The 12,468-nt window shown below is 41.6% G+C and overlaps 1 protein-coding gene across 1 annotated transcript; it reads left to right on the top strand.

The window, feature by feature from the left end:
- Nucleotides 1–4,602: 4,602 nt before the first annotated feature.
- LOC110982333 (uncharacterized) lies at nucleotides 4,603–10,691 on the top strand. Its single transcript, XM_022240666.2, has 5 exons — nucleotides 4,603–4,769; nucleotides 5,944–5,997; nucleotides 6,865–6,962; nucleotides 8,231–8,356; nucleotides 9,717–10,691. Exons 1-5 carry the CDS (start codon nucleotides 4,715–4,717, stop codon nucleotides 9,837–9,839), a joined length of 456 nt encoding a protein of 151 aa, XP_022096358.1. The 5' UTR covers nucleotides 4,603–4,714; the 3' UTR covers nucleotides 9,840–10,691.
- Nucleotides 10,692–12,468: the final 1,777 nt, after the last annotated feature.

The following is a 12,468-nucleotide window of genomic DNA, read 5'->3' as shown; positions in this document are numbered from 1 at the left end:
ACATTGTTTACAGCGACATTGCTGCACTTTGAACTCTTGTTTTGTTTTCCCTATATTTTTTTCGGGAGGGGGTCGACTCCCCGTTTTACAACAGCTCTTGAAAAAGCACCTTTATTTTACTTCATGAATTTGGAAATTTGCCTTGGCATGAACAGAAAAGCACAGAAAACCTTTTGACTTAAGAAAATAAACACTGAAAATAAGATGACCAGAAATCTATCGCGTCAGTCCAGGGGAAACCTCAATGTTTCGGGTGGTTTAAAAAAAAAAGATGAAGCCTGAGACAGAAACGAAGTCGAGTACTGGAAAACATGGGTGTGCCTGGCGTTTACGCGAGTCGGCCAAAAAAGTTCCAATCAGCCTGTCCCTCAGAGTTCTGCCAATGAGGGTTCACTTGAGCCGGGGTGGGTTAGCCTTGTACAACGCGATCTCGGTGGGTTTTTTTTTTTTTGTCTCAGGGGAAGGGAATAGTATTGTCCAAGGGAAAGGAAGATAGGGCCATACGCCTGCAAATCTAGGCAAAGAGCCTTTTCAGCATTATGGTAACGAGTAATGAACCGCCCATAGAGATTATAATTGTACAGCTAAAGATGACAGGCCTATTCTTTACGTTGAGGAAATTTAGCCCCAGTGAACAGGGCGACATTTTTTATTACACTGTCATGTTAACGCACTTAGTTTTAGGGAATTAGATGCGCGTATCACGTGAACGCAAACGCGACAATATTTTATTCGCGCGTGGGTGCGCGGGCGTCAAATGCTTGTTTGAAGTTTAGATGCGCGTCCCGAACAAAAGGTACATCTTCCAATGAACACTTCAATAAAAGGACAAATGATCAATCACATCTGGTAAATCTCTCAAAAGAAGTGTGATCGGAATCATCATAAACCAAGCATGAAAAAATCCCAACTGCATAACCTGTGCACTTTTCAAAAATGTCCATTTCGTATCAGCGAATGTTCAATGCACAATTTAAACCTTCCAAAACAGTTGCAGTTTCTCACGTTTTGATCCAACGTGAACTTGCCATGTTTCGCGGATTGGACGTCCGTGCACAAACAACCCGTACGTGAGAGACAATAGGCCTACGCACGAAAGAATGACGCCCGCGAGAATCCACACTTTTTTCGCGCTCGCGTTCACGTAGAACATGCAACTAATAAGGCTGCATCCGAATCTCTTGTCTAGAGCTAGGTCTAGGTCTTCGCTCCATTGGAAATGTGTGGAGACGCGTAGACAATAGACCTAGCCGTAGCTCTGGAAGCCCGTATCGGACACGGCCTAAACCTCCCTATTATCCGCTCCGAGCGAGACTGAAGAGGGCGTGTTTTTTGTACTCACTACAATGGAGATCAATGTACTCACTGCATAGACGCGCCATAAGGTGCGCAAGTATGTGCGCGTTTGACGCGGAGCACACTGAGTACCCCTAACTGTGGCCGTGTCCGAAACGGGATTCCAGAGCTACGACTAGGTCTATTGTCTGCGCGTCTCCACGCATCTCCCATGGAATGAAAACCTAGATTTAGCTCTAGACAACAGATTCGGACGCAGCCTATGTTCCGGCATGTATGGTCTTTGCCTACACGCAGTACGCGTGCAAGAACCCGTTTGTAACCACCTGTCTTTCTTTTCGCCGATTGGGGGTGCACTTCAGCTCGGGGCGGATACCAAAGACATTTAAACGCATAGACCGCCGGTCTTGCGCGTATAACCGCGATTTTGAAAAGAAAGGGCAAACAATGGCCGGAACGGTGGATGACAGCGCGTTCAGTGCCCATTACGCGCACTTATATTGCTTGTATTTGTTTATTTGTATTGTATTTGTGCTTCCAAATACGTTCACCTTTTTTGCTCTTCATTACTGCTATCTCTTCTTTTCAACTGTTACAACCGCCTTGTTTTGAGTTCCTAGGGGCCAGATTAAGTAAATAGAGGGTTTTTTACAATAAAAAAACGGCTTCATAGAATTTTATGGCTGGAATTCTTCAACTTTGCGTAAATTCCCTATACCGAGGGGTGAATTAGCCCATAGTTTTGGTTTTAGTCGGGCGCTGCGCAGATCAAGAAAACCCTCTGTATTTTTGAATAGGACATGGCGGTCTATGCGTCGATATGTCTGTGGAGGATACGCGCTCATGTTGTCTGGTCCGGTTTTGATTTATTGACGTCATCAACATAGATGCGCGTCACGTCTCAGGGCGCTCGTGCGCGTTTCATTCTCACGCGTAGGCGTCTGGGAGGTTCAGAGTTGTTCGTGAGTTATGGGACAATTTTACGTGCCCGGTGTCATGTCCCCTCCAGTCCTAATTATGATCTTTATGGTACCACCTTGAGCAGAAGCACACCCTCTTCGGTTGAAAGGAGCATGGTCGGGAGTGTTCATATACGGCCGTTTCACAATAGTGCGCCACCAAGAGTTTGCAACGCGTTGGTCAATCACAGTGCGCGAAATTTGTCGACCCAGTGCGCGTTTGGAAAGGGTCGACAAATTTCGCGCGTTATGATTGGCCAACGTGCTGCAAATTCTTGGTGGTGCGCTATTGTGAATTGCCCGTATTGCTGGCAGCAACGCGACCGTAAGGCGTGCATTTCATACCCGTTTGTGACCCACCGTAAGAGCGAAGTACAGTTTCGACCAAAGAAGCTCCTTGCGCCATCTTTGGCCCAGTTCTGAGCGGATAATGTTTCGTAGAATCATTTTACATTTTTGTACAATCCCCGATCCCATCGGATAAAAATAACGAAGCCCTCTACAGCGCACGTTGTAGATACCCAGCCTCGGTGGTAAAAATGCATATCATACACAGAAGAAAAAAAACAGTTTTGAATTTCATGTTGTGGCGTGCACAACAGGGGATCAATCCAGTCATGAACCTGAGACGACCTTCGTCCCGATTATCCCAGGAATGATTTTGAAATCAGTGGCACACACGCACGTGATGCTTAATTGAAGCCATCATCCGGCTTCGAGACGTGACAAACTGATGACGGAAATGAATTGTAAACATGTTATGTGGCTGTGATTTCCATGACAGGGTACAAGGTAATTGAAAAGCCAGCTCCTGCGTTTAATAGCAGACCGATTTAAATTCGCTTTGTGATTGGTCCGAGCGTTGGAAACTTAATTCCTTGATTAGGCCCCAGGTAGAATACTATTGCACGGCTTGGGACTCGTATACACGTAGCCATTCAGACATCATCGAGCATATCCAAAATCAATGCGTCAGATATACATGTACATGTATGTGCAGCGATTGGGACTCAAGCTATGATTCATTGCTCTCTCGACTTGGCTGGAGAAGTCTTCAAACAAGAAGAAAACTCTTTCGCCTCGGGCTTTGCTATAAAATTGTGAATAACATTATTAATGTCAATGTTATTAATAAGTTTGCTCCACCTTCACGAATTAGCCGAAAAGATCAGAGCTTGAAATTAACTACACTGTATTCCCTTTGCTGAAACTGATTGTCTCAAATATTTTCATTTTGTCCAGACAGCTAGGGAATGGAATGACCTGCCCCACACGGTCATTGATAGTCCCTCTCTGAGTATAGTTAAATTGTCACTCCAGTCGTGTAACTGTTTATTTCGTTTGTTTTGTTTTAATTTTTGTACTATGCATTTTGTGTGCTTTCTTACTGCTTTGGTTTTGTGCTTGCATTCAGTATGCTTTTATACTTTTTTCCTGCTAGCTTTTTCAATTAATTGGTTCCATACTACAGGTAGACTGTAATTATTTACAGGCCGTTAAATTTTCGTGTTTCGTTTATTTTACATGTACTTCTTCCCCTGGCATACTTTTTAAAGTTTGTCGTTGTTAATGTTCATCAACTTAATGTTCTTGTGCTGACTTGATTGTAACTGTTTTAATGTTTTTAAAATAATTTAGTAACTTATTCGTAAATGTAATGTTTTGTAAATTTTTACGGTAATTTGGCCTTTGGCCACGAATGTAAGAATAAATAAACCCAACCAAACCTCCAAAATTGCTTGTTTAAATTGCTTTAAGTCTAGTATCCGGTATACCACTACTCGAAATAGCTCACTAGTCTGCACTATAGCTGGGTGCTCAGACTGTCAAGCTGGGGTATAAATTTGCTCGTCGCTCAGCGACTGAAGAGGGTCACAGCTAAGGACGCGCAGAGCATTGTGGGTACATTTCTGCCAGGCGCGCGAGCTCTCTCCCAGTGCGTTACACGAGCGGCGGATATTAGTTCGATGTTTTTTTCTTGTTTTGCATAGTTTTATTTGGCTCTTTAGATTTTAGCTTTTTTTAGTTCTTAGTATATGTACAGCGTTTCTTATTTTTATCTTTTATTGTTTATCATCAGTGACAGTTAGTGAAAAGATAAGCGACACTACGATTGCACCAAGGCCATATTTTTTAATACACAGCGGACACTTTGCCCATGTCAAACAATGGCAGTTGTGGCGATCCAAACATTTAAGCAATGCTTCGCTAACACCAGCTGGTAAACCTCGCGGTCACAAGTCGTGCACAATATAGCCAATCAGAGTGCGAGCTATCAGCCCTTCCCAGGGCCCTGTTCGGGTGCATGGGTGACGGAGCGAAGGGTATAAGAGGAGATGCGCTCTTGCAGATTCTGCTCTCTGCTGACAGGCCCACACCTGCGCTCTCACCTACGCTGCCGTAGCATATATTTTATCCGTGTAGCTCAAGTTCGCAATCCTGGGAGAACTGTTTCAACGATGGCGAAGTTCTTCGGCTTATTGGTCATCTTTGCCCTGGCGATAAACTTGAAAGGTATGTACATGTATATCTGCTTGGTAGAAGTGCGGTTTATTCCCTCCCGCCGTTAACATGTTCACGGTGCGCAGTCAGTTCGCAGAGACAAAGCGTGCCTTTTCTTGTAAACTTGCTCATGGCCCTGTGCATTTTGTGAAACTTTGTAAAGAAATCTCAAAGACCGTTTCGTACTTCGCAAAGTATCTGACGTCGCAAAATATCAGTAGGAGCAAATTTAGCTCTAGATGTGTTCCACTTCTGCAAATTCATTGCGTGAGTATTTAGTCTGATGTCAGATGCAAGGTCGCGCTTGCGCTTTGTTTTTTTGTTTTTGTCGAGCATGAACGGTCTTTTCAGATTGTCTTGGCGTACAGGCCGATTCACACTACACGCGAATGCGAGAGCGAAGCGAATTTAACCTCGCGAAAGATTTGCAGCAAAATATCGTTCGAGTTGAATTCGCGCGTTTGTGTTCGATTTCGCGCCAAGTACGAACCGGCCTCGAAATTAATTACCTGCTTCTACAAATAAAACTGCGACTAGTTGATCACTCAGCAGAAAGTGTGTTTAGCAAGTAAAAACTTTTCTAAACGATTTGGTGCCATTCAGATTTCAGTGGATTGTATTTAGTCACTGGGCATTAATGCTGAGGATCTTGAACGCTAACTGTTTGGCATCCAAACATGTTTGCAAAGTGATAGCAAACTTAATGTGTTGTAAAAGCTAAACACACTTTTTAGAGTGTATGTAAAAAAAATCAAGTATCCTGTCTTGGAAAAATTCTCGGACAACGAGATGTATACGTACAGGCGCAATCGAAGTCCTAATCAGTGATTCATCAGATTTTATTGTTATCTTAATCTCATTTTATTTAATCAATCGTTATTTTACTCATGCTGTGTAATTTTGCTGTAAATTTTTGTAACGTGGTTTATTATTGTTTTGTATTCATATTTATATTTTGATTATCAAGTTTTAACGCTCGCAAAACCACAACGAATTTCAATCTATTTCAATAACTATGTTGGATACAAAAGATATTAAATAAATGAATGAATGAAATGAAATGTGTAGTGATTTTCATTCCAACGACAAACTTACTCCTACCGTTTCACCACATGCGGCATGATGCAACAACATTCATTGTTTTCACGAAACACACAAATGACTTCGTTTTCTTATACAATTTTAGGAATTGGTGCTGCCGCAGCAAGTCCGCAGGAATCAGTGCAGGACCAGACTCCAGGTAACAAAACATAAACATGGTTTTCCACCATTCTATATTTTTAGGGAGGGCGAGACTTGAAATGATTGGGAAGGTTGAAATTGCACAATTTCGATTTCATGCAGGCATGCGATGGACAAAAAAACTCCACGTATGTTCATGCCCCATAGAATAATTCCTGACCTGAGTTTTAATAGGGCATGCATTTTTTAGATGAGATGTGTGACTTTTTTTTTTCTATAACAAAATGTCTGGATTCGCACAATAAGTAAACTCAGTTTACAAAAATTGTTATACGGCTGATTTCCAGTTTTCGGGTGCAATCGATTAAGACAGTCTTCTAGTTTATATCAATCTGGTTTTTATAACCAGAAAATCCTCATTTTAATAGATATTGATTAAATTGGCAACACTCAATTTTTCAGGTGAAAAATAAAATAATTTTTGGAGTATTTTAAATTACTTATTTCATTAGTTTTTTGATGCAGGGCACAAAATCAATCCTACCGAAAAATCATACGATTATTGGATTTGTCATGAAAAATTTCATTCTTTTTGCTCCGTTTCCCAGAAATCCATTAATAAAGATGACGCCTCATTTTGCAATCAGAGCGCGCGAAATCAGACATAGCCTGTTGCTATGCCGTTGTAAAGTGCAATTCTTGCGCACGCGCACTTTGGTAATGAGCGCCATGAACAAATGCTTAAATCTTCAAGTTCATTTTCAACCCAGCAGGGGCTTGGGGGACATTGGTTAAAATTTCAATTGTCGTTCAAGTTGTATACGACTATGTGTATACCGACTGTTTAATTGTTCATATACGGCCTAATTTTGGCATCCTACAACACACCCTTGAGTCTCCTCCTTTGTTTTGACCAACGTTTTAGGTTACGCGACCACCCCTCCAAATGGGGAGTTTTACTGCAAGTTCTGCATGCTGTGTGTGACCTACGTGAGGAACATGACGCTCGACAAAGACTTTATGGCAAGTGAATTCCTCGTGCCTTTCTACCTTTATCGGAACTCTCGCGAGATTAACCAGAAGTCAAACGGTTATTGCTTATTCGAGGGTTAGAAGAATGCAGCTACAGCGCCAAAATCGGACAAAAAGCATTCTGAGGCAAAAAAAGTCTCCAGTTTCTGGTCAGGGGCTGGTTTGAAAACTAGTGCGGCGACGTTTTTCCCCGACTTTTTTCCTACACACATATATGTTTGTATGTACATGTACGTACCGCCGCTACCAACACTGAAATAGACTGGCCCCCTCATTGTTTTAAAGTGCTTTCAGCTAGATGTACACAGGACACCATACCACCTCGTTTGTCAGGTTTCCAGATGTGCATGTAAATGTATAATGCAGAAATAACGTCACCTGAAAAAGGCCCCAACTAAATATATGGGGGCCTGGGGGTCTCCTTTACTGTACATTTTACCCAACCATACCCCCATCTTAAAAACACGTTAAAATTACGCAGTGGTAGGATTCTAGTCGATCAAGCAAGTTTGGTAGCTTCTGGAGATCGTATTATACCAAGTAAAAAAACTTTATATTCTACCGATTCGCAGGTCTACGCCGACAAGCGCGCTGACTAGAAATCGGAGACTTATTTTTGGCCTTTCAAGGCCATTATTTGCCTTGGGCTCAAACATCCCCACCATCGGTTGAAAGCAGCTAAGTTAGTGGGGAAAGTTGGTTTTGTTGGTCATCACGATGCGACTGCGCCACCTGCATTTAAAGGATTTCAGTATTTATGGTTTTAAGCGTCATGATATCCAAGGCATAGCAGTAGTTCTGCATAGCTCTGTGTACAAATTTATATCACCTGTCTTCATTTTCTTGGAGACTGATGGTTCTACTTGTTACTTGTTTATCGTGTTTAGAGCATTTGGGACAATCCGTCCCAAGTTGAAGTGCGCCCCCAACGGGTTCTTGCGCGCGTTCTGCGTGTACGTGCGCAAAGACCGTGCTAGTTTCAGTTCCGAGCTGTGTATATATTTTATACCATTAAATAGTCGCAGAACGCTCCCTACCTCTGAGACGAAAAAGGTAAAACAATTGAACAACAAAAAAGATTCTTCTTATGTGTACGAGGTGTTACAAATACCATTGTAAACAAGTTATGTAATGTTTCGTCATCGTTCCCGTTTGTCCGCAAAAAATGAGACCTGACCCCCCCCCCGGAAAAAATCCTGAATAGATCCCTGTTAACGTTGAGTTTAGATAGATGTCTCTCAGATATGCTCATTCAACAGCGAGCGTTTGTTGACAATGGCCGAAGGATTTGCTTGTTATGGAGTCCTGCTGTCTTCGCCAAGTATTGTGACGACTTTGCGGAAGAATATCCAGATATTACTCGGGCAATTGTGCACGATTACCTGGTAAGTCATTTGGGTAATGTGCCCTCAAAGAGGTTAGGCAGGCCTTCTCCTCTACTACCGTGCAAACGTAGGAATTTCACTCTGTCTCAAATTGAACAAAAATCAATTTGAGGAAACTTGAGCAACCTGTTCATTAACTGGTGAAATTGTTAATTGATAGGTGAAATAACGTATTTGTCTCCAAAGCTATAAGGAAAAAGTGTCAATGTACGGGTACACGTGCCTCCTACAAGACTACCTAAGAGGGAACCTTGGGGATGAGGTTGACGAATGTACCTGTGTTCAGAATATTCGCACCCCCCATGCCCTGTTCCTGCGCGCTACTGGCCGGGAAGAGCAAGCACCCTCCTCAGAGTTTGGTGAAGTAAGCCACGCCTCCGGACACGCGAAGCATTGTGGGTCATGCACATATGCTCCATTACCAAAGCGTATTTAATATTGAATGTCCACGTGTCGAAAATGTTGACCCGGGCTATTGCTCAAATGAAGTCTATCCAACGATCAAGTGCCCCAAGAAACCACTTCATGCTTCGTTGATTGAACTAACTCAATACTGTAGCAGCATATAAACACGCTCTTGTTCTTAAACCTTGGGTGTGCGTTTGTTGACAAATCACAACACCTTACTAACTGAAGATGGATGTAATGTCCGCGTAAATCCTGCCTACGATCTTGATACCACTGCACTAATGGCTTCCAATACGATTTTATTAAATTATAGGCTACAGACTGGAAAGCTAGACAGAATTCTCGCCAGGATAATTATTGAAATGGTGTACTTATTTGGTAATTCTGTCAAGTGCACATCCCATATGTGCACCTAAACCTGAGTGCAACCCGTGGGTAAAAGAAGCCCGCAGCGGCTCGTGACAGCTTGACTTCTGTTATTATCTAAGCATGCAAATCGAATGTGAAGTCATTTCGAGCCGTAATTTTCAAAAAGCTGATGATTAGTTCAGAGGCGTCAGCTGACACATACGTCAGCGCCGGGCAATCGCCCATGGTCCATTGCTGCAGATCGGTCAAAACCATACAGGTAAAGTGATTTTTGCACGACCAATCGCTGGGTGTTCTCTCGTATCATTTGCGCTCATAAATGTAAGTGACTATTTCATTTCTGCCTCGAGCAGACGCACCGGTCAGCGGCAAAAGTGCCATGTGCGTCGGAATTCTCAGTTTTCTTGGTAGCAATGCAACCGTAACGCGTGCATTTCGTGGTCGTTGGTTCCGGCCAAAGGCGCCCCTGTTGCTAACAAAATAGCGCCCTCTCTTGGTCCAGCTCGAGGTCCATGTAGACTGTGGCAATACCTGTGTCCTCTGAAAAAAACACTTAAATGGAGCTCCTCTCTTCACACAACAGGATCCGATTAGGGGGTGCGCTTGGCTGTGCCACGGTCAGGAAGCGGGGGAACTGCATCCGAATGTTCTGAGTAACTTCGCCCAGAAGGTGGGAAGGGCTTCCAAGAAGGCTTCCTGGAAGTAGGAACATCTTCAATTAACCTTGATGAACCATAGACGACCAGACTTCCACGTGACACTGGCTCTCGATGTTATTTAATTTTGTAGCTTGCGCTAGCAGCAAAAAAGCTTGCCTATAATTTAGAAAGAGCATAGAATTTTACTGATTCTTAAAAACTCCATATTGTGGCATTCTTTTAATGTTTTTTCTCTCCGCTTTTGGTCGCCACAGCAACTTCTTTTGCTATTTGCGGTATTAATTTAAAGTACCATCTCTGTCAAAGTTTGTGATATGAAATAACATGACAAACCTGACGAATATTTTTCACCATCAAGTTTGTTCTTGCGCATCTTTCTTTAGATTTTGAGTATTTTTTTTAGCCTCATAGGAGATTGCATAAAATATTTGACAAACGATGACCTGTACCCTTGAGCATTTCTTGCACGTTAGTTCTGCTTACATCAGTCAGTTTTGTATCAAAACCTTTTGAACCATTCACAGTTTGAAGGACATGCGAATAAAGTACAGTGTAAAAGAATCTTTTGGTGGAAGTTGGCATCATGTGATACTAACAACATCCGGAATTCGGAAAATATTTGAACATCACATCGTTTGTAACTTTGTTTAAAGGGTAGCTGCGATAATTTTGTTTTAATAAAAACCTTCAAAATGCACCCGTGTCTCAGTTAACCTGTTTTCAACCTTTTTTTCACTGCTTAAAGGGTATTTTGATCTCTTTTCGTTTTTTTTATTCTAATGAGTACTTCCATATTCATTGGTAAACTAAATGTTAGTTACACTGGCTTGTACACAAAAAGTTATGCATTTTTGTTGGTTTTTATTTTGCTAATCAATAAAGCAGTAAGTTAGCATCAATTCTTTTCTCAGAAATGTTTTCAGTTAGTAAATTCTGAGTTCACACTTTTAATAAAAAAAATCAATGGGTGCACCACTACAAATAAATTCCCATGGACACCAGTGCTAAATCCCCATATTTCACAAATATTTTAAAAATACTCACGACTCTCACAGGTGTCCAGGCTGCACAGAAAAATGATGTTCCACATGTCCCCTTTCATTTTCCTTTCAATTTTTGGGGGGTTGACCAATGAATTTTTGAGAAATTTTCACCAGAAGCAGACACCCCTAAAATGTCCCTGTCCAGAAAAGTGGCCATTTTGAAAAAAACATCCCTCAGCAAAATGGCTCAAATAGTGCCCTTTCGGACCCGATTGCATCCAAATTGCTCAGAATTGGAAGCCTCGAGTCCGGCCCAGAGGTTCAGTCTCATAGTTATTCAATTCCCCAGTTCCATGGCTCTCAGGACCCTCTAATGTAGAATATTTTGAGGGTATAACTGTTATTAATGAGCTCGGCGGACATATTTCTGGCCTAAATATAAGGGTGCACCCTTAATGCAATGAGCCATGTCTAAATTCCTTGGATGACATCGCAGCAGCAGCGCCCCCAGTTGTCCTGGAAAGCAAGGATAAGTTTTTAATACATAGAGATTACAATGCACCAAATACAAGCCCATAGAAAACAATGCAAAATCGGGCGAAATAGCGCTGCCTGTTGATTAGTCTCGGGAACAAGTTGGCCTTCGGTTTTTCACTGGAAATTCAAGATTATGGCCAGAAGTTCACTTTTTGTTTCAATTTTAGCCATGGTTAGCCACGTAATTTTTTTTAAAAATTCGCCTTTCCCCGAAGATACCCTCAAAATAGTAGTAAAACTATGCGCTCAGCTCTGAATGTAGCCGCCCACCTCTATCCAAATTAGGCCCACAGGTTGGGGCTTTTGTGAAAGAAATACCCCGAATTTTAAACTACTACATGTTTAGTCCCAAATTCGGGATTTATACAAATATCTCTATCATCCCTCCTGATCTTGGTATGTGTTACTGTAAAAACCTTGAGGATTCACAAAGTATTAAAGGAACCAGAAAATAGAAATATTTTATAGATTTTTCTAAAAACTTTTGAATCTTTGGGTTTCAATTAACCTCATTTTAAATTTTTGTTTTGTAATTTGAACCCATATTTTGATGCTTTTTTGGTTTATGCTAATGCGCATTTGCATATTCATGAGTAGAACTGTGATGTCATCCAAAGCACTGAATCTCAATACGTGGCACTGATTTATGCACAGAAAATGTCTAGATTTTTCAACCACTGCTATGGCAGATTTCATTTTCTTTGGCAATTTATTGCTGGGTAAGTATGGCAATAATCCAGCAAAACTCCTTTTCACAGATATATTCCCAGATAGCAAAGTTGGGGTTCACGATTTGAACATGAAAACATGCAACTTGAACCATGTCTTCCTGGATTTACATCAAAGCAAAAGCGCCCTCACTTGTTCAGAAACGCTTGGTCAATTTTTAATGTTTGAAAAAGTGCACCGTTCAGTTCACGTAACTCAAAAACGATGTCAAACAGTCTTCATACATGGCAGAAGAGTACAGAGATACACAAAAAGTGATTGCAAGAAAAATCCAACAATTTGGTGGAATGCACCCTTAAGTGCACCTTTCGGTGTATGTAACCGCGTGGGAGTGTAAAATAGTGTTCATACATTGAAGAAGAGCACAAAGTTGTAAACAAAAAAGTGTATTAAAAATTAATTGCGGCTATCCTTTAAAAAACTGCTT

This window comes from Acanthaster planci, linkage group LG21, assembly GCF_054643075.1.
Source record: "Acanthaster planci isolate LZ-2023a linkage group LG21, COTS_SCS, whole genome shotgun sequence".
Taxonomy (NCBI): domain Eukaryota; kingdom Metazoa; phylum Echinodermata; class Asteroidea; order Valvatida; family Acanthasteridae; genus Acanthaster; species Acanthaster planci.
The sequence above is the reverse complement of the archived record's forward strand: the minus strand, read 5'-3'. Positions and strand labels throughout refer to the sequence as shown.